Source organism: Coregonus lavaretus (genome assembly GCF_964263955.1).
Source record: "Coregonus lavaretus genome assembly, chromosome: 2".
Lineage (NCBI taxonomy): Eukaryota > Metazoa > Chordata > Actinopteri > Salmoniformes > Salmonidae > Coregonus > Coregonus lavaretus.
In genome coordinates this window covers 14,192,903-14,213,361 of record NC_139989.1, presented here as the reverse complement: position 1 = coordinate 14,213,361, position 20,459 = coordinate 14,192,903, and the positions used below count along the sequence as shown (strand labels likewise).

At 41.4% G+C, this 20,459-nt stretch overlaps 2 protein-coding genes across 2 annotated transcripts; one reads left to right on the top strand and one right to left on the bottom strand.

Moving 5' to 3' along the window:
- Positions 1-1,340: 1,340 nt before the first annotated feature.
- Positions 1,341-11,596, top strand: LOC311149730 (DNA endonuclease RBBP8-like). The gene is made up of 15 exons (XM_084186940.1): positions 1,341-1,515; positions 2,534-2,723; positions 2,879-2,921; positions 3,345-3,440; positions 4,012-4,124; positions 7,085-7,157; positions 7,410-8,037; positions 8,457-8,640; positions 8,785-8,873; positions 8,973-9,066; positions 9,217-9,357; positions 9,552-9,597; positions 9,686-9,776; positions 10,108-10,249; positions 10,791-11,596. The coding sequence occupies exons 2-15, from the start codon at positions 2,603-2,605 to the stop codon at positions 10,886-10,888; spliced, it is 1,959 nt and encodes a 652-aa protein (XP_084043066.1). The 5' UTR covers positions 1,341-1,515; positions 2,534-2,602; the 3' UTR covers positions 10,889-11,596.
- tmem241 (transmembrane protein 241) lies at positions 11,586-20,364 on the bottom strand. Its single transcript, XM_084186953.1, has 14 exons — positions 20,168-20,364; positions 19,812-19,858; positions 19,589-19,666; positions 19,129-19,210; positions 18,831-18,908; positions 17,153-17,178; positions 13,527-13,627; positions 13,357-13,402; positions 13,218-13,253; positions 12,847-12,881; positions 12,534-12,603; positions 12,298-12,391; positions 11,918-11,982; positions 11,586-11,694 (listed from the first exon to the last, which is right to left on the bottom strand). The coding sequence occupies exons 1-14, from the start codon at positions 20,237-20,239 to the stop codon at positions 11,628-11,630; spliced, it is 897 nt and encodes a 298-aa protein (XP_084043079.1). The 5' UTR covers positions 20,240-20,364; the 3' UTR covers positions 11,586-11,627.
- Positions 20,365-20,459: the final 95 nt, after the last annotated feature.

Here is a 20,459-nt window from a genome sequence, read left to right as displayed (position 1 = left end):
GCTGCTCTGCACCCAAGACTGAGAAGCGGGCCATGATGAGGTAGTCCTGGGTCAAATACTGTACTGTGAAATACTTCAGCAGGACATATAATTTGCCTGGTACAATGGAGCTAATGGAATAGACCTAAAATTGCAAACTTCAAGCTAAATCATGTGCACCAGACTTTTGACCCAGGTCTGTCATGCAGCTCACAATCTGATTTCATGTCACCCTCTCTTGTTCTCCAAACACCAGCATCTTTAATTTGACATAGGCCTAGTTCAGAGGAGGCATCTACGCAGCCCTGCTTTATATATTTATGAAAAGCGTTTATTGCAGTGCCCCCACGTAGTCCTACTGGAATGTATCTGGCTGGCACAGGCTTGTCTTGCAGGATGTCTGGGACATCACATACAACACCACCCCTTTCGTGCCCTTGCTTGTCAGAGAACAAAATCTCCACTGACACAACACTATTTTCTTTCTTCCTCCATGTTAGTTACTTTTAATGAGTTAGCCAAATGTATCATTTTGTTTTAATCTGCAGACAACCAAAGATACTGGTGATATCGATATATTGCTGTCAATGGTTAATAAAAATGTATTATTACCCAAATTACTCTGTGACACTAAAATGACCATGAAATTGAGCATTTTCCTAAAATTGAGTATTTTTTTGTTTACCACGGTGGGTTCAATCTTACAGAGTGGGGCTGAAATGTCATCTGAAATTACCCTGCTGCATTGGAGTTTATCATCATTCATTGGACCTGGATAGTTGTGAGTTGAGACAATTCGGGCCTAACAATTAGCCTATACTAGTACACTCTAGACATTAGGCCTAGTTTAATCATTTAGGAAGGATAGCCTTATACAAAACACAGGCTGCTTTACATTCAGCTGTACGCCTCGGCTTCTGGGTATGCCATCGGAGTGGAGTTAACGATCTTAATAGCTGCAGGCTACAACATTTGCCTTGACTGCAAAGGCAGGGAGGAGTGTGTGCGCATCTGCCGTTTGTGTGTGCGAATGTATGTCCGTTTTTTGTGTGTTTGTGCATGTGATTGTGTGTATGGGTTGTGTACATGCGTGTGTGTGTGTGTGCTCCTGTCTGTCTCCAACTGTGTGTGTACAGGTAGAGGGAGAGTGTGTTGCTATTCTTCTGAGCCAGCTGCTACACATCCCCAGCTCTTACCCCTCTCCCCTCCCTTTTACTTTTAGAGCTGACTGGCAAGACCAGTTTGTGTTTGATCGGGGAAACCGGCTCTTCCAGTTGTCCATGCCAACAAATTCTGGTATGATCCCAGCCAGGTCCCTGGGAATGCTCAAAACGCCCGGCCAGTCCCATGAAAGGCATATTGGGTTATCACTGGTGGTAGTTTAGTTGGTATAGCGTTGAGCAGCAGAGCATCATACTACTAGTATAGCCCAGTGTGGACACAGTTGTTCTCTGGTTCCTCTCTATGAAGTTTGGATCTGTTGGGTGGCTTTTGTTTGCATTGAGTATACTTTGACTGAAAGTTCTTTCTAGTGGGGTGAGTGAACAAGGCTCTTTCATTCAGTTTGATATAGGAGGAAGTTTTACCTGGTGAATGTCAATGATGACTGTTATCAGATTTAGTAGGTAGGATTAGGCTACAAAGTTAAATAGGCTAGTTTGTCATGTCTGTGCTCAATAATGGGGGGAAATATATTATTTGGCCTTAGTGATTGAATGATTGAATGATTATTATAAACCGGGTGGTTTGAGCCCTGAATGCTGATTGGCTGAAAGCCGTGGTATATCATACCACGGGTATGACCCAAAAATATGTATTACTGTTCTAATTACGTTGGTAACCTGTTTATAATAGCAATAAGTCATCTCGGGGGTTTGTGGTATATGGCCAATATACCACGGCTAAGGGCTGTATCCAGGCACTGCGTTGCGTCATGTATAAGAACAGCCCTTAGCTGTGGTATATTGGCCATATACCACAGCCCCTCGTGCCTTATTGCTAATTCTCCAATGGTGATTAAGCCAATCCTACTGTACCAGCTTGGGAAGAGAGAGGAAAGAGAAGTCAATGCAAGCTTGAACTCTGTGTGTGTGTGTGTGTGTGTGTGTGTGTGTGTGTGTGTGTGTGTGTGTGTGTGTGTGTGTGTGTGTGTGTGTGTGTGTGTGTGTGTGTGTGCGTGCGCGCACCGGCTTGCACTACTGTGTTTGTGCAGTATGTGTACTGGCTACTTTGCCATCAAAACTCGATTTACATTTTTGTTGAGGCCTAGGCTATATTTGACTGCCCTTTAGGATCAGATATGGTGATGAGATGAAAAGAGAGGACTATATGAGCATGCCCTGGAATGCAGTCACTTGTTAGTGTATACATAAGCAAAATACTGATTGTATTACCCATATCATATTTTACCGGTATTGTATCGTGTTTTGTTACAGGTATTGTAGTGGCCTTTCAGTGCAACCGTTTCCTCTAGTGGCGCTCATGAGTTAAAGAGGGTCCTCTCTTGACACATCTTACTCTCTGTTTTCTCTGTCTCTTTCCCTTCCTCTCGCAGATTTCCAGTTTTGGTGCTAGATGGAGTTGTGTATTGGCTGAGTGAAGCTACCAACCAGTGAGTGATTGGATGATGAGCAGTTCTGTGCTAAGTGGGAGCAGCCCCGGCTCCAGTGGGGTCTCGGAATCCACTGACCTCTTCAGGGACCTATGGGGTCGACTCAAAGAATGTCACGATAGTGCACTGCAAGGTAGGCCTACTGTCTACATGCCAGAGAATCTACACCAAAACAACTAAGACCAGTGGGCCATGTTTAATGCAACTATCAGTGTTAAAAGTACTTAATTCAACAAAATAAATCATTCAACAATCCCCTTTTCAAGCTCTTTTTTATCCTGTGTTTAGGTTTGCAAACCAAAGTGAACAAGCTAAAGAAGGAGCGATGTTTGTAAGTACAGTCATTTTAGTTGAACGTTGTGTTGATGATCAATGAATAGAATCTGAAACTTCATATTTTCTGACATTCAACATGCCATTCCAAAGAGTGTGATTACTGTTTTTTACGGCCCCACTTAAGTTGAGACTGTTCTCCATTTCCCCGTCAGTGTGTAAGGTTTCAAATGTCACTGAGCAAGTCAGTCTCACAAAGGCCTCTTTCACATTCTTACTTCAGTAGGACAGCATATTATTTGGGCCCTACTCATTTAGAAGAGTTCTGTGATGGGAATCCCAAAATATAATTCCTCTTGTACCCCAAGAATGCACATTCAAATACAGTACGTATGTACTCAAACAATCACTCAAATGTTTATTAATTCAAATGATTTAAAGCAATGTGTTCCTTACTTTTGTCCCCCCTCTCACCCTGTAGAGATGCCCAAAGACTGGAGGAGTTCTACAGTAGACACCAGCAGCTGAGGGAGCAGCACAAAACCCTGCAGGACACTGTCACAGTTCTGGAGGACAGGTTGGTACCCCATCAACCTGTCTGTCTGTCCCTGACTGTCTGTTTGTCTCCCTCTGACTTTTTCTCTATCTACCTGCTTATTTGAGCTGTTCTTGCCATAATATGGACTTGGTCTTTTACCAAATAGGGCTATCTTCTGTATACCCCCCCTACCTTGTCACAACACAACTGATTAGCTCAAACGCATTAAGAAGGAAAGGAATTGCACAATTAACGTTTAAGAAGGCACACCTGTTAATTGAAATGCATTCCAGGTGACTACCTCATGAAGCTGGTTAAGAGAATGCCAAGAGTATGCAAAGCTGTCATCAAGGCAAAGGGTGGCTATTTGAAGAATCTCAAATATAACATATATTTTGATTTGTTTAACACTTTTTTGGTTACTACATGATTCCATATGTGTTATTTCATAGTTTTGATGTCTTCACTATTATTCTACAATGTCAAAAACCCTTGAATGAGTAGGTGTGTCCAAACTTTTGACTGGTAGTGTATATCTCTCTCTATCCTTTGGTTAATCTTTTGTCCTCTGTTTTTCTTCCTTCCCGTCTGTCTCTCTCCCTCTGTCCAGGCTGCGGGCAGGGCTGTGTGATCGCTGTTCCGTCACAGAGGAGCACATGAGGAAGAAGCAGGTGGAGTTTGAGAAAGGCCGTCAGCAGAACATACGCCTCATCGCAGAGATCAGTGAGTTGTACATCATTCCCTTCTCACTTACACGTACCCTACATTCTGTATCTGAGATTAATTTACCTCCACACTGGTCCCTCTTTTACACAGCACATACAGCTCCTAAGTTTTTGGCTACAGTAGGATATGATTATGACAAAGGATGGGGGCGGTCATCAGTCATTCACAAGGGAACTCTCTCCCTACCACCCCCATCTCTCTTTGTCCACTACACTCCTTCTTTCTCTGTAACAGGTTCCCTCATAGCTCTACACATCACACAATATAGCCTTTCTCTTTTTTAGCTAAGTCTGTGGGTAGTGGTTTGTGTGTGTGGGGGGGCAAGGAGAGTCTCTTTTTACATTGATGAAAAAGGAGAACCTGAATGATCTCTTTGTTTCCTATGTTATCTCCCAAATGTTACATTCCTACGTGCTCACAAAAGGGATGCAGTTCTTCCTCTATACCCCTAGTGCTCTGCAAATAAATGGACTAAGACCTATCATCGCTGTAGTAGGGCGATTCCACGCCAGGACAACTCGAAAGTATTTTAGGTATCTCAGATTGTTCTGGAAATGTTCATATAGAAACCTCATATGGAGGAAGGATGTTTGACATGCTTTTTACATTTGTATCATAAATAATGTTTGAGCAAAATCATGATGAAAGTGGCAATTTTAGGCCTATACTTGCCTCCTATAAGACCCTATGATCTGTGAACCGATACAGACAACATCTTGGTGTCATTATACTCCTTATAGTGTGTTCTCAAATACGGAGTATGTCTAGATTCTAAAATACACTTTTTTACATTAATTTATTCAACAATAAAAATATTAATTTGAATATCTCAAAAGTACCCTTTTTAATTCTGCGTGTTTTTAGCCATATTGTTTGGAACAATATACTCTTCAAACATGTCACATTTCCAGATTGGGCTCTCTGGTACTTTTGAAGATATGACCTGTTTATACATATACATTGACATTATAGGTTAACCAATTAACCAATCACAGCCCTACTTTAGGATTTATTGCACATTCAGCAGATCACCTGCAGAGGGAGTTCCCTTTGAATCCATTTTCCCATTCAGTGTGTTGCTTGTGCTCATAAAATGTATCATAACTTCAAAATTACCAAAGCCCACTCTGGAAATTTGATGTACTTGTTGAGTATATTGTTCCAAATAATGTCTTAAAATGAACAGAATCTAAAAGGGTACTTTTGAGATATTCATATTTTGACTGTTGAATCATTTAATGTAAATTGTTTTATTTCAGAATCTAGACATGCTCCATATGTTAGAGCACACTATAAGGAGTATAATGACACCAAGATGTTGTCTGTATTATGTGTGGTTCACAGATCATCAGGTCTTACAGGAGGCATGTATATGTCTAAAAAGGCCTAAAATGGCAACTTTCATCATGATAAAAAAAAAAAAGTGATACAAATATAAAAACCATGTCAAACATCCTTCCTCCCAAATTAAGTTTCTATGTGAAAATTGCCAGAACAATCGGAGATACCAAAAATAGCTAAAATGTAATTTGCATAAATATTCACACCCCTTTGTTATGACACTCCAAATTGAGCTCAGGTGTATCCAATTTCCTTTGATCATCCTTAAGATGTCGCTACAACTTGATTGGAGTCCACCTGTGGCCAATTAAATTGTTTAGGCATGAATTAGAAAGAAACACATCTGTCTATATAAGGTCCCACAGTTGACAGTGCATGTCAGAGCAGAAACTATACCATGAAGTCCAAGGAACTGGCCGTAGATCTCCGAGATAGAATTGTGATGAGGCATATATCTGGGGAAGGGTATAAAACAATTTCTAGAGTGTTAAAAGTTTCCAAGAGCACATTGAGAAATTGAAAAAATATGGAACTACCCAGACTCTGCCTAGAGCTGGCCGTCCGACCAAACTGAGCAACCGGGCAAGAAGGACCTTGGTCGGGGAGGTGACCAAGAACCCAATGACCACCCTGACAGAACTACAGAGTTCCTTGGCTGAGATGGGAGAATCTGCCAGAAGGACAACAGTCTCTACAGCACTTCACCAATTTGGGCTTTATGGGAGAGTGGCCAGACAGAAGCTACTCCTGAGAAAAGGGCACATGACGGCACACCTGGAGTTTGCAAAAAGGCATGAGAAAGATTGAGCGCATAAGTCAAAAGTTTCTGTGGTCTGATGAGACAAAAAAACTATTTGGCCTGAATGCAAATTGAACTCTTTGGCCTGGAGAAAACCAGGCACAGTTCATCACCCATCTAACACCATCCCTACCGTGAAGCATGGTGGTGGCAGCAGCATGCTATGGGGATGCTTTTCAGTGTCAGGGACTGGGAGACTGGTAAGGATAGAGGGAACAATTAATGGAGCCTAATGCAGGCAAATCCTTAATAAGAACCTGCTTCAGCGGGCAAACGACCTGGGGGCGAAGATTTACGTTCCAACAGGATATGTACTGCAAGCATACTGCCAAAGCAACTCTGGACTGGCTTCAGAACAAAAATGTGAAGGTCGTTGAGTGGCCCAGCCAAATCCCATTAAATCTGTGGAAAGACTTGAAGATAGTTGTTCACTGCTGCTTCCCATCTAACTTAACAGAGCTTGAGGAAATATGCAAGGAAGAATGGGAGAAAATGCCCAAATCCAGATGTGCAAAGCTGATGCAGACATACCCAAGACGATAAAGCTGTAATCGCCGCCAAAGGTCCTTCTACAAAATATTGACTCAGGGGTTTGAATACTTATGTAAATTAGATATTTCTGTATTTCATTTTCAATAGATTTGCTAAGATTTCTAAAAACATGTTTTTACTTTGTCATTATGGGGTATTTTGTGTGTGTGTGTGTGTGTGTGTATGGGTGAGGAAAATAAATATTTAATACATTTTGAATGGAATAAGTCAAGGGGTATGAATACTTTCTGAAGGCACTGTATATGTGGTTTCATGTGACTTCCAGTGACAGAGAGGAACAGCCTGCAGGATGAGAACAGAAAGCTGAGTCTTGAGTTGGATAGGCTGAATGGATCTCTGTGAGTTAAAACCATCCTCATCCGCCTCACATTGGCACATACAGTACTTTTGTAACCAGGATTGTTGAATCTAAAACAATATTCTTCTTGCACAGCGAGAAAGCATTGTTTGAATTAGGGAGTTCTCACTTTGAGCTTAATACAGTATATTATTATTTCAGGATATTATTAATACTTTCTATTATTAATACGGTATGTTACGCTTCAACGCCCATTGTATTTCTGTGGTGTGTCTGTATGTTTGGTTTCCAGCTCAGCGTCTCCTGAGCCAGAGGGAGCGGTGATCTCAGACTCTCCACTGCAGCAGATCTCCCTGCCTGTGGTCAGCAAGATGAGGAAGGAGACCCACCATGTCTGCTACGCCGAGAAGTCCCTGTCTCAGTCCGAGAGCTCAGCGCTCCACGGTCAGTCTGCTTCATACAAAGAAATACATAAATGTAAATGGCCTAACCCCCAGAGAAAGGGTCCCTTCCTGGGCTGCCCCAGCACCACCATCACTGAGGACGGCCCCCCGTCCATCCTTCCCCGCCTGAAGCTCAGCCCCGCCAACGCCCATCAGTGCCACCAGGAAGGGATAGCCCGCGTCGCACCACTTAGAGCCACCTCCACCCCATGTGGCCTCTCTCACCGAGAGCTGGAGAGAGGGAAGAGGAGGAGGAAAAGCGGTGAGAAGGAGGAAGATGAGGAAGTGGTTGACAAGCCTCTGGACCTTTCCGACTCCCCACAGAAAGCCCTGGTGCCTCCGCTCAATGCCCAGAGAGGTAGCAGCATCCCTGGGGCAGAGAACCAAGACAGAGGCCAAAAGCATCACATCCTATTTAAGCATCCCTCCACCTCTCCAAGTGATGAACAATCCAAAAATGTGTCGCTTAGTCACCAGGTAGAGCCATGATTTTTCACAACAAATTACACAAGAGGTTGTACAGGTACATTCATCACATTCAAGCCTTGTTATAGATGGGTTAATCTTGGAAAACCAGAACAAAAATCCTGATAAATCCAAATCACCAGAACTTTTTTGTTGTTTATTTGATCATTTTAAAACTAGGTACACATTATTATACACTTGATTTAAGAATCATCACAGAAAAGTACACAACTTATTTCCATTGTGACCCTCAAAAAAAAATGGCAGGTCAATTTGGTTATGTTCCTCGTTAGTCGTTACGTAGTCTGTCTATATATTATAGATGGGTAGATCAAGAGCTCTTTTTCTTTGAAACGTTCACCCGTCTTATGCATCAACATACTGCTGTACCAGAGTAGCCAAAGTCACCCGTCTTCCTATTTGTCCATTAGACCCACAATGTCCACCACGAGCCAATCAGAAAGCGGAGTCGGGAGGATACTGAGAATCTGAAGCAGACCTCTGTCCTGCAGGCCAACCCCTGTGCTCGTGTGAAGAGGAGCCCTCCGCAGGACAACAACGGTACTGCATCAACAACGCTGCCCTCCGATGCCCCTGAAACGCCACTGGGAAAAGGTATTGCGTTCTGACTTTACATGATGATCATTCATTTATACTGAAATTATGATTTTATTTAGATTGACTGGCCCTTAAGCATAGACTAAGCAAGTAATTTGAATAGAAATGTCATAATGTTTCATTTCCTACCTTTTTGTTTAGCCAAGCTGATGCCAGCAGAGCAGACGTGGAGTCTGGACCCAGAGTCAGCCCTCTCCCAGTATGATGTAGACACCCCTACTCCAGCAGAGGTATGACATTCACCAAATTCATCTGCTACTGTCCTATACGCTTTGTTGCCGTTCCTGATGTGTATACTTGCAGTTCTTCACGTGTGTGTGTGTGTGTAGCCCCTCTGTGAAGGCGAGACTGTTGATATGGACTGCACCTTCGTCAGCCACAGCCTGCTTCTCCGAGGAGCTCCAAGAACCAGCTCTGTTACTGGTACAGCTTACTACATTTTCACACAAAATGTTTGATACATTCCCAATCATTTTAATTTAATCAAATACAGCAAAGAGGAGATCACTTCAGTGATGGGAGGACCCATATAAACAAACCAACCATGTAACCAGACTCAAACCCTTCTTTTAGGGATTGGTCAGAGGGCCAACGACCGCTTGGCTGAGATATTCGACAGAACAGGCTACGAGGAGTACGAGTCGTGTCCTCAGCATGACGGCTCATATCTGGACAAAGAGGAGCCCCATCATGGGGAGGAAGGACATAAGGATGGTAAGGATTTGACACTGTAGTTTCTCTATCTTGGCTACTTGTTTCCTTTATTTGACCGGGCAAATTGGTTGGGAATGACCAAAATGACCTGGTCAAGTAGTATAACACTTGAGATTAATTTGGAATTTGCGCATTCATTGTTAATTATTTATATCAATATTTTAAACTGTCAATTTTATTGTCCTCATTAAAAGCACACATGCCTCAACCTGGAACGCCCAATGGAGAACACAAAGACAGGTGAGATCATAATCGTCAGACTAACCTAGAACACTGTCATGCTAGGAAAGATTTCTAAAAGGTTTCTTTCCCTCGTTGTGTCCTGTAGTAAAAACCTATCGTTTGCACACGTGGAGGTGGTCCGCAAGAAAGCTGAGAGGAGGAAACTCAAGGGGCACACATGTAAAGAGTGTGAAATCGTGAGTTGACTCAACCGTGTTTTGATGTGTGGAGCTGAAAGTGCCTGTCCATGGTCATGTTGATTACATTTTAGTCATTTAGCAGACACTCTTATCCAGAGCGACTTACAGTAGCATACATTTTCGTACCGGTCCCCCGTGGGAATCGAACCCACAACCCTGGCGTTGCAAGCACCATGCTCTACCAACTGAGCCACATGGGACCATTAGGCACCAAACTGAATAAATGTGTTTTCCTTTTAAAAACATTTTTAAACTGTTTGCCCTATTGAACACAACCCATGATGTGTGTCATTGCGCTAACATATCTATTCCATCTTATCTCACTTAGTACTATGCTGACCTTCCAGAGGCAGAGAGGGTGAAGAAGTTGTCAGCCTGTTCTCGGCACCGCTTCCGTTATCTTCCTCCATCAACCCCAGAGAACTTTTGGGAAGTCGGCTTCCCTTCAACACAAACCTGTGTGGACAGAGGTATGCTACCCTATTCAATTGGATCCATTCAACAGGACGCATGGTCATCAAATCCATAGTAGTTAATACTGTAGTCAATGATGATGATCTTTTCTACACAGAAAATCATACACACTTGCCTGATGATCTTCCCTGATGTTTTCCTAAACTTCCCAATATCTCTCTGGTGCATTTTAGTCACGTCAAACCTTCATACTTCCTTCAGACTGAAATACTGACTTGTAATAGACTGTCATAGAATGCCCCAAGTAGAAAAGTAAACACTGGCTGGTGATTATCACTTTTTTCACACTGTGGGGTCGTGAGAATTTTCTGATATCAAAATGGGGTCGTGGGCCAAAAAGGTTTAGGAAGCCCTGTATTCATTAATTATGACGTCTAAGCACTGAATTTACAGATGTATTCTTTGAGGAGTGCATTGCTTTTATCTCAGACTTCACTATGGGGCGTTTCCCCCTTTGCTTCTGTTCAGATGTATTCTTAGACGTCGAACTCCACTTAATGAGTTTAACAACATTGTGCTTCTTGTTTGTCCTACCAGGTTATATAAAAGAAGATAATGATCCAGAGCAGCGCTTAAGGAGGAGGAGACCTTACAATGCCATGTTCTCACCCAAAGGCAAAGAGCAGAAGACTTGAACCAGTAGGGAAAATAAATACCCAATCAAACAAAACTGTATAAAATGTTCATTGGCACACTGCCAGTATCATAATCCTAGTGCCTCACAAAGGAATAGGTGTGCCTTTAGTGGTGTATATACACCCAGACATATTGCAGGTTCTTATAATTGTTTAAACACAATTAAATGGACTATGTCAGGTCTACAGAGTATTCCAATGTCCTCAAGAAATGAATACAGAATATGCAGCAAAAACCTCTGCTCAGTTAATTATTATTTGAAACTAATATGCACCGTTGACCACTACTCTTAGCACCTTCTTTCCTATCTAGAACATTAAAGGGCTCTTTGGCTGTCCCCAAAGGAGAACCCTTTGAAGAACCCTTTTGGGTTCCATGGAGAAGCGTTTCTACCTGGAACCAAAAAGGGTTCTCCAATGGCGACAGCCAAGGAACCCTTTTTTTTTTTCAGTGTATTTTAATTTGGTGTATTTGTAGATAATGCTTTTTTTAAGTAGGTGTTTCATGTTACTCACCTTAAAAGTATGACATCCTAGGAAATTGTATTTAACAGTTTAAAAATAAGCAAATACTTTCATGGAAATATATAGAATCTTTATTTCTGCTTTACAGCAAGTTGTAAAAGAGAAATAATCTCAATTGAAGCATACATTCTTGTGCTATTTGCTATGGGAAATTGAGTGTAATAAACTTGTTGACACAGTCAATGAGGTAGAAGTAGTTTCTTTCGCATAGGTCTCATTGCACTTGGGAAGTACTTTCAGAGTACACCAGCAGGGCTTCTCCAACATGGCTGAAGAAGACACTAAGGAGCAAACCAAGACAAAATCACTGAAGTAAATAGTATACCTAAAAAATAGTAACATTACAAACTTCACACACCATGATCACCAAACTTGATATAGGCTTGAAATTAGCAGACTATAAAATATATTCTCCAGGGAATATCATCAGCTGCTATTTGTCTTGAATGTAAAACTGGTGACTGAATATATAGACATTATTTTACACAGGTAGAGAGAACTCACCAGCAGAAAGATGGCATGTTAACTTCAATGTTGAAAACAAGTGGGGATAGGCATGTGGCAAACACCTAGACAGGGTAGAGCAAGAAATTGATATGTAACTTGCACATCCACTGTCCCTGAAGGAAGTCTAAAACAGTTAATTTACTATTTAACTGTCAGTTTTATGACAATCATTTACTAAGCCATTTATAAAGTAATTGGCAGAAACCCAGCTGTAAAAACCCAATAATAGCTCATACAGTTCTCTGTACAGGGGAGATAGTGGTAGACGGTAAAAAATAAAGAAAATAATTTATTGGGAAATAAAGATCTGTTCACCGCTGATCATTGTAAGAAAGTTAAACACTGACCCTGCTTGTAGTTGGTCTGACTTTCATTACCTTGGACAAAAAGATCCAGACCCCGCAGTGCTCAAGGGGTAAACCACTCTTTAGTTTGACTGATGCCAACAGCAAGAAAAAACCCAACAAGGCACTGTGGAAGATAAGTGTTTAAGTTACTACAGTGTATAATGCCAAAAGTGTATGTTTTAAAGATTTGGAAACCCTGTTAGCAAGATGATTTTATGAGATTGCTTTTAACATGCTCAACTAGACATCTGAGCTCAATTCTTTACCTGGCACAACAGCCACTGTGGAATCTTGGGGACAGGAGGAAAGGGAATTCCAAGGCACCGAATAGGTCACCTAGAGGGAATAAGTCAGCAAAGATAAACCCAGTCATCAAAACATTCACAAAATAGATTACGTTCTTCTCCAAACAGGAAATGGGGAGAGAGATGTCAAATCAGCACCTGACCATGATTTAAAATCAGTGTAACATTGGGACAACTGCATTGAAATAGCAAACAGCTGTTCATATAGCTACAGAAAACTATTTGATCGATTGGTTGAATGATTGGTGGGGAAGAAACAGTCCCAAGGTCTTACCAGTAGGGTGCGCAGCGAAGGCTAGCAGCAACACACTAGTTTGAAGATTAATAACAATTAGAGCTTACATTAATTCAATCGATCAGTTTAATGACAAATGATTGAAGAGTGCACTGCACATACACAAAATGACAGACACACAAATGGACACAAATCTCAAGCGAACTATGAAAGGACAGAAAAAAAAACCTCAAACTTATCAACTCGGTGACAGCAATTAGTGACAATAACTTGATTGCCCCTGGTAGTCTACTGAAGATATAGGTTGTAACATTATTTTAACTTTTTACAGTCAATTTAAAAATGCTGTGGACAATTATGCAGTGATTAGGCAATTAACACTTTTTTGGGTCAAAGTATTTCCCTCTTACCTGAACAAATAGTTGATGTATTGTTGTTCAAGGTCACTAATATAGATCATAAAAACAAACATGTTTCATTGTATTCACAACAGGAAACTAGTTTTTCAATCCTTTTGCTAACACAAGGGATGCCCAAATTATAGCTTACCTCAAATGACTGGACTTGAAGTGTGTCTTGAACACTCTATAGGCACCTGAAATTGATATATTTATGTATTAATTTCATGTTGCTAAGAGCTTTCAGCGAATAATTTATATGCTATACACTATAAATACATAACACAATCCCACAGCTAGTTTTATTCCAGACAGACTTGCCAACACAGAAGATATGTGCCAAGGCCCACATGTAACCACCAGGGTCAAACTGAGGGTCATAGACGGGGAGGTTGATGGCCGACATCAACAGCAGACTCACACTAGAAAGAAAGCCAATAGCTCACAATTCCATAGGTCTTCAAGGACAATCAGTGGTTATCTTCCAACAGCTTACCCAATAGCAATTGGATGAGGAATAATATAGAGTATTAAAGGGAAAGTTAACCTAAAATCCAACTTTTCCCAAGTGACTCCATACATTGAAACTAGTTAAGTGGAGTTTGCCTTCTCCCCCTCTCTCCCTGCAGTCTAGAACTGGAAAGCTGCAAAAACGGGTCACGTGGCTGGTGACGTGTCTGTGCTCTGCTTCGTTGTCAGTCAAAGAGCGATTGAGAAATCCAATAATTGTGGACAATTTCTTTTTTTTATTGAAAGTGTATGACCGAATTAGTTATTTTTATCAAAAGTCCTATCGGTTTTGAGTCAGGAAATGTGTACTTTTCCACCTATAACGATTAAGATTATTTTATATCATTATTTTATGTGGCAGACTGCAACAACAGCAGAGATGGGTAACAACTGTGCATGTGCGCCCTCGTGGGGCCAACTGACGTATACAGTGCATTCGGAAAGTATTCAGACCCCTTGATTTTTCCCCACATTGTTACATTACAGCCCTATTCTAAAATTGATTAAATTATTTTTTCCCCCTCAATCTACACACAATACCCCATAATGACAAAGCGAAATCAGGTTTAGAAATGTTTGTAAATGTAATACAAACTAAAAACAGAAATACCTTATTTACATAAGTATTCAGACCCTTTGATACTTGAAATTGAGCTCAGATGCATCCTGTTTCCATTGATCATCCTTGGGATGTTTCTACAATTGGATTAGAGGCCACCTGTGGTAAATTCAATTAATTGGACATGATTTGGAAAGGCACACACCTGTCTATTTAAGGTCCCACAGTTGACAGTACATGTCAAAGCAAAAACCAAGCCATGAGGTCGAAGGAATTGTGTCGAGGCACAGATCTGGGGAAGGGGACCAAAAAATGTCTGCAGCATTGAAGGTCCCCAAGAAGACAGTGGCCTCCATCATTCTTAAATGGAAGAAATTTGGAACCAGCAAGACTCTTCCTAGAGCTGGCCGCCCGGCCAAACTGAGCTATCAGGGGAGAAGAGCCTTGGTCAAGGAGGTGACCAAGAACCCGATGGTCATTCTGACAGAGCTCCAGAGTTCCTCTGTGGAGATGGGAGAACCTTCCAGAAGGATAACCATCTCTGCAGCACTCCACCAATCAGGTCTTTATGGTAGAGTGGCCAGACGGAAGCCACTCCTCAGTAAAAGGAACATGACAGCCCGCTTGGAGTTTGCCAAAAGGCACCTAAAGGACTCTGACCATGAGAAACAAGATTCTCTGGTCTGATGAAACCAAGATTGAACTCTTTGGCCTGAAAGTGTCACATCTGGAGGAAACCTGGCACCATCCCTACGGTGAAGCATGGTGATGGCAGCATCATGCTGTGGGGATGTTTTTCAGCAGCAGGGACTGGGAGACTAGTCAGGATCGAGGGAAAGATGAACGGCGCAAAGTACAGAGAGATCCTTGATGAAAACCTGCTCCAGACTGCTCAGGACCTCAGACTGGGGCGGAGGTTTACCTTCCAACAGGACAACGACCCTAAGCACACAGCCAAGACAATGCAGGAGTGGCTTCGGGACAAGTCTCAATGTCCTTGAGTGGCCCAGCCAGAGGCCGGACTTGAACCCAATCTAACATCTCTGGAGAGACCTGAAAATAGCTGTGCAGCGACACTCCCCATCCAACCTGACAGATCTTGAGAGGATCTGCAGAGAAGAATGGGAGAAACTCCCCAAATACAGGTGTGCCAAGCTTGTAGCGTCATACCCAAGAAGACTTGAGGCTGTAGTCGCTGCCAAGGGTGCTTCAACAAAGTACTGAGAAAGTTGAAATACTTATCACAGGTAGCGTAAAGTTGGTTCTGAAAAGTGGAAATCCAAAGAGATGGCAGTAAGAGTAAGCTGGTGTTCAGTCCCTGGCTGCACTTTATATAAGAAATCTAGGGAATGCACAAAATGTCACTGTGTTCCGTTGAAAGATACAGACAGATGCAGAAGATGGCTTGTAGCGATAAAAAACAGGAAATAAAATGTAAACACTCCTACAGTCAATCTTGCAAATCTACATGTGTGTAGTAAGCACTTCTTCGATGTCTACAAAAGAGATATACAATTGGAAACAAATCACAGAAAACTCACACAGCTGTACCTTTTGTATTTCCATGGACTGGATCTGGTGCTATGCCAAAATAGGCGCTTTTGAGAAGAGAAAGCGAGCCTTCGGAGGTATGTAGTCTAATCATTGCAGTTGAGTTGATCTTATTGTGTTGTAGCCTAGGCGCTCTACCGGTTAGCATATGTTGAGGAGATAATAGACTGTAATTGTGTCATCTTACATTGCAGAATAAAAATTAAAGCTGTTGCATTTTAATTACTTAGGATCGGGTCTACTCGCTTGTTTTCATAATCTCCAATATCTGATGTGTTGGCTAGCCATGGTTAATTTGCATCACAACATTTCATGCGTTTAACAACTGTATAGCCTTGCGTGAAATACATGGCCCCAGGAACCACCAGGGGTAGGACTATTTGGTTGCATGTAGTCTGGTCTATTGTGTATTCGTAACCCCCACCTCCCCCTATCAATAGTGGCCATGAGTATCCTACCAATATAATTACTTTTAGCCCCTGGCCATAAAATATGTATTACCAATTATAAATATCGGCGCCCCTCCAAGTAGTTTCTTCATCACTCGTGAGTATTTAGTCGTCAGACCTGTCTATAGGTTGTTGTTTACTTCGTAATGCTAGGCTACTGTCTTCACTTCTCACCCAAAATGTTTTTGTATCTGTGATTGTGAATAAGGGCCTTAATCTAATCTATGCCATTTAGCAGACACTTTTATCGAAAGTGACTTACAGTCATGCGTGCATACATTTTACGTATGGCTGGCCCTGGGAATTGAACCCACTATCATGCCGTTGCAAGCACCATGCTCTACCAACAGAGCTATAGAGGAGTTTTTACGTAAAGGGATTCCCCCACGAGAGCGCAGTTCTTACTCATCTCCGCTGTTGTTGCAGTCAGCCACATAAAATAATCATTTTAGTTGGAAAAGTACACATTTCCTGTCTCAGAATCTATAGTACTTTTGAAAAAATTGCTAATTCGGCCTTACACTTTCAATAAAACAAAAAATGTGTCCATAATTCGCGGATTTCTCAATCAATTTGACTGACAACGGAGCAGATTTAGCAGTGCACAAAGACACATCACCAACCATGTGACCCGTTTTTGCAGATTTCCAGTTCTAGGCTGCAGGGAGAGAGAGGAGGAGAGGGCAAACTCCAACTAACTAGTTTCAATGTATGGAATCGCTTGGGGAATTTATTATTTTAGGGAAACTTCCCCTTTAAAGTCAATAAAACCAATTCAAATCTTGTTTTGAAAACTTACTAGCTGCTTTTTCTGTTAGACACTACTGAATATTGACGTTTTTGTTATTATACTAACGATAAGAAGACTTGGAACAAACCTTAAAAGCTTCATCCATGGAATTCGCTGTTGAAAAAATTAAATACATACAGTACCAGTCAAAAGTTGACACACCTACTCATTCAAGGGTTTTTCTTTATTTTTACTATTTTCTACATTGTAGAATAATAGTGAAGACATAACAACTATGAAATAACACATATGGAATCATGTTGTAACCAAAAACGTGTTAAACAAATAAAAATATATTTTATATTTGAGATTCTTCAAATAACCACCCTATGCCTTGATGACAGCTTTGCACACTCTTGGCATTCTCTCAATCAGCTTCACCTAGAATGCTTTTCCAACAGTCTTGAAGGAGTTCCCACATACGCTGAGCACTTGTTGGCCACTTTTCCTTAACTCTGCAGTCCAACTCATCCCAAACCATCTCAAATTGGGTTGAGGTTGGGGGATTGTGGAGACCAGGTCATCTGATACAGCACTCCATCACTCTCCTTCTTGGTCAAATAGCCCTTACACAGCCTGGAGGTGTGTTGTGTCATTGTCCTGTTGAAAAACAAATTATAGTCCCACTAAGCCCAAACCAGATGGGATGGCGTATCACTGCAGAATGCTGTGGTAGCCATGCTGGTTAACTGTGCCTTGGAATTCTAAATAAATCACAGACAGTGTCACAAGCAAAGCACCCCCACACCATAACACCTCCTCCATGCTTTACGGTGGGAACTACACATGCGGAAATCATCCGTTCACCCACACCACGTCTCACAAAGACACAGTGGTTGGAACCAAGAATCTCCAATTTGGACTCCAGACCAAAGGACAAATTTCCACCGGTCTAATGTCCATTGCTCGTGTTTCTTGGCCCAAGCGGGTCTCTTCTAATTATTGGTGTCCTTTAGTAGTGGTTTCTTTGCAGCAATTTGACCATGAAGGCCTGATTCACACAGTCCCCTCTGAACAGTTGATGTTGAGATGTGTCTGTGACTTGAACTCTGTGAAGCATATATTTGGGCTGCAATTTCTGAGGCTGGTAACTCTAATGAACTTATCCTCTGCAGCAGAGGTAACTCTGGGTCTTCCATTCCTGTGGCGGTCCTCATGAGAGCCAGTTTCATCATAGCGCTTGATGGTTTTTGCGACTGCACTTGAAGAAACATTCAAAGTTCTTGACATTTTCTGTATTGACTGACCTTCATGTCTTAAAGTAATGATGGACTGTCATTTCTCTTTGCTTATTTGAGCTGTTCTTGCCATAATATGGACTTCGTCTTTTACCAAATAGGGCTATCTTCTGTATACCCCCCTACCTTGTCACAACCCTGATTGACTCAAACGCATTAACTTTTACCAAGGCACACCTGTTAATTGAAATGCATTCCAGGTGACTACCTCATGAAGCTGGTTGAGAGAATGCCAAGAGTGTGCAAATCTGTCATCAAGGCAAAGGGTGGCTATTTGAAGAATCTCAAATATAAAATATATTTTTATTTATTTAACACTTTTTTGGTTACTACATGACTCCATGTGTGTTATTTCATAGTTTTGATGTCTTCACTATTATTGTACAATGTAAAAAATAGTAAAAATAAAGAAAAACCCTTGAATGAGTAGATGTCCAAACTTTTGACTGGTAGTGTATATAAGTGATTGCGTGTGTGCATATAATCGACCTTGCCCAAAGTTCAATGTGGGTACAAGCTTACACTTACCTCCCTCTGGGTTAACTTCAGGATCAGGCAATTCACCACTTCAGAAGCATTATGAAGAGTGAAGAAGAAAGGGATAGGCTGGAATATGAAAAGCAGACATCTTAGATCAGTGTCTGTCTTGATGGTAGGTATACAAAATCAAGACCTAGAGCGACATGGAGACCTTATCCCACGGTGAGAGATACTCCCATTATTTGGGGTAATTTGATGAGTGAAATCATAGTGTCTGCCCAGGTCCACCTTAAGTGTTGTTTGTAACAGAAAAAGCTTGCATGATCAGGAGGAATGAATGACTCACCAAGCGTGAAAGAGCTCTGGATCCAGCATAAATATTCCCTACAAACAGGAGTGATCCCGGAAGCCAGGAAAGTGCTGCTGACCTGTAGGATTATGGAGAATAATACACAAGGTCATCATCCAGGGATTAAAGAAATGTATGCACTCACTAACTGTAAATCGCTCTGGATAAGAGCGTCTGCTAAATGACTAAAATGTCAATGTAATTAAAGTTCTCTGTCACTGCCACGGATTTCCATCATGGATTCTTTTTTTTTTTTTTTACATGAAGGGGAGGTTAATTTGGCCCCGCAGACAATTGATCTGAGATCAATTTAAATTTCAGTCATGGGATTTTGTTTGCTTTAATCCCTGTCATCATCAACCACTAGAAGGTGGTCACAATCAGACAGGGCCACCTTGGATAACCCCATTGCATTTCCTAATGCTGGGAATACACAGAACACAAATGTAGAGGTTACCTGGGAAAACCACTTATGTCCACCAATCCAAGCTTCCCAGAGAGCAGAAGCAGTAGGCCCCCAATAAAAGTCTGCCATCTGTACAGAATATAGGAAGATGTTTGGAGCATTATTAATTTGCGAGAATCATCAGTAGGCTAAACCATTAATTATGCAAAACGTTTTTAAATCAGAGTATTGCACAGATGTTAAATATTACACTAGCTAGACAAATGTTACTTACCCCTGAAATAGGGTTGGATATGTGAATTTCAAGACAGACAGGACATACTGCAAAACAAGCGACAAAATTTATCTAGATGGAATCAAGAATGGATACCTGAACTGCACAAGCGCTGAACGGAGGTTTAAAACCCGGAAGAGGCTATGAGGTCTTGTTACAATACAGCCACACATTAAGCAGGAAACATAGTTGCTTTCTTTATCTTTGATACAGCGACATACTTGCATGCCAGCCAGCTAAAATCAATATTTTATCACTGATAAATAAAGCAACCGTTGATAATGAGAGAGTATTGATGTTGGTAGGTCTGTTTGTCTGACTACCCTGTATTTGTGGGAAAGCCAGCGAAAACTCACCTTATTCGTGAAATACGATACTACATAAAATAAACAAAATATAAGACCAGTAACATGTCTTTTGAAATGCATTTGTCTTCCCGCCTCTCGTAGTTAAAAGATTGATAATTTTACATCTTCAGGCTTTCGCTTCACCCTCAGAATGGCCGGGCATCTTTGAACGAGGGTTCGAAATCATGACACGTCATCACACTACCAAGAATTTAACCCTTACCTTAACCATTCGAAATGAGTGCCTACATTTTATAATTTAACCCCATTCCAAACTATAACCATTAGGGAGTGAACGTTG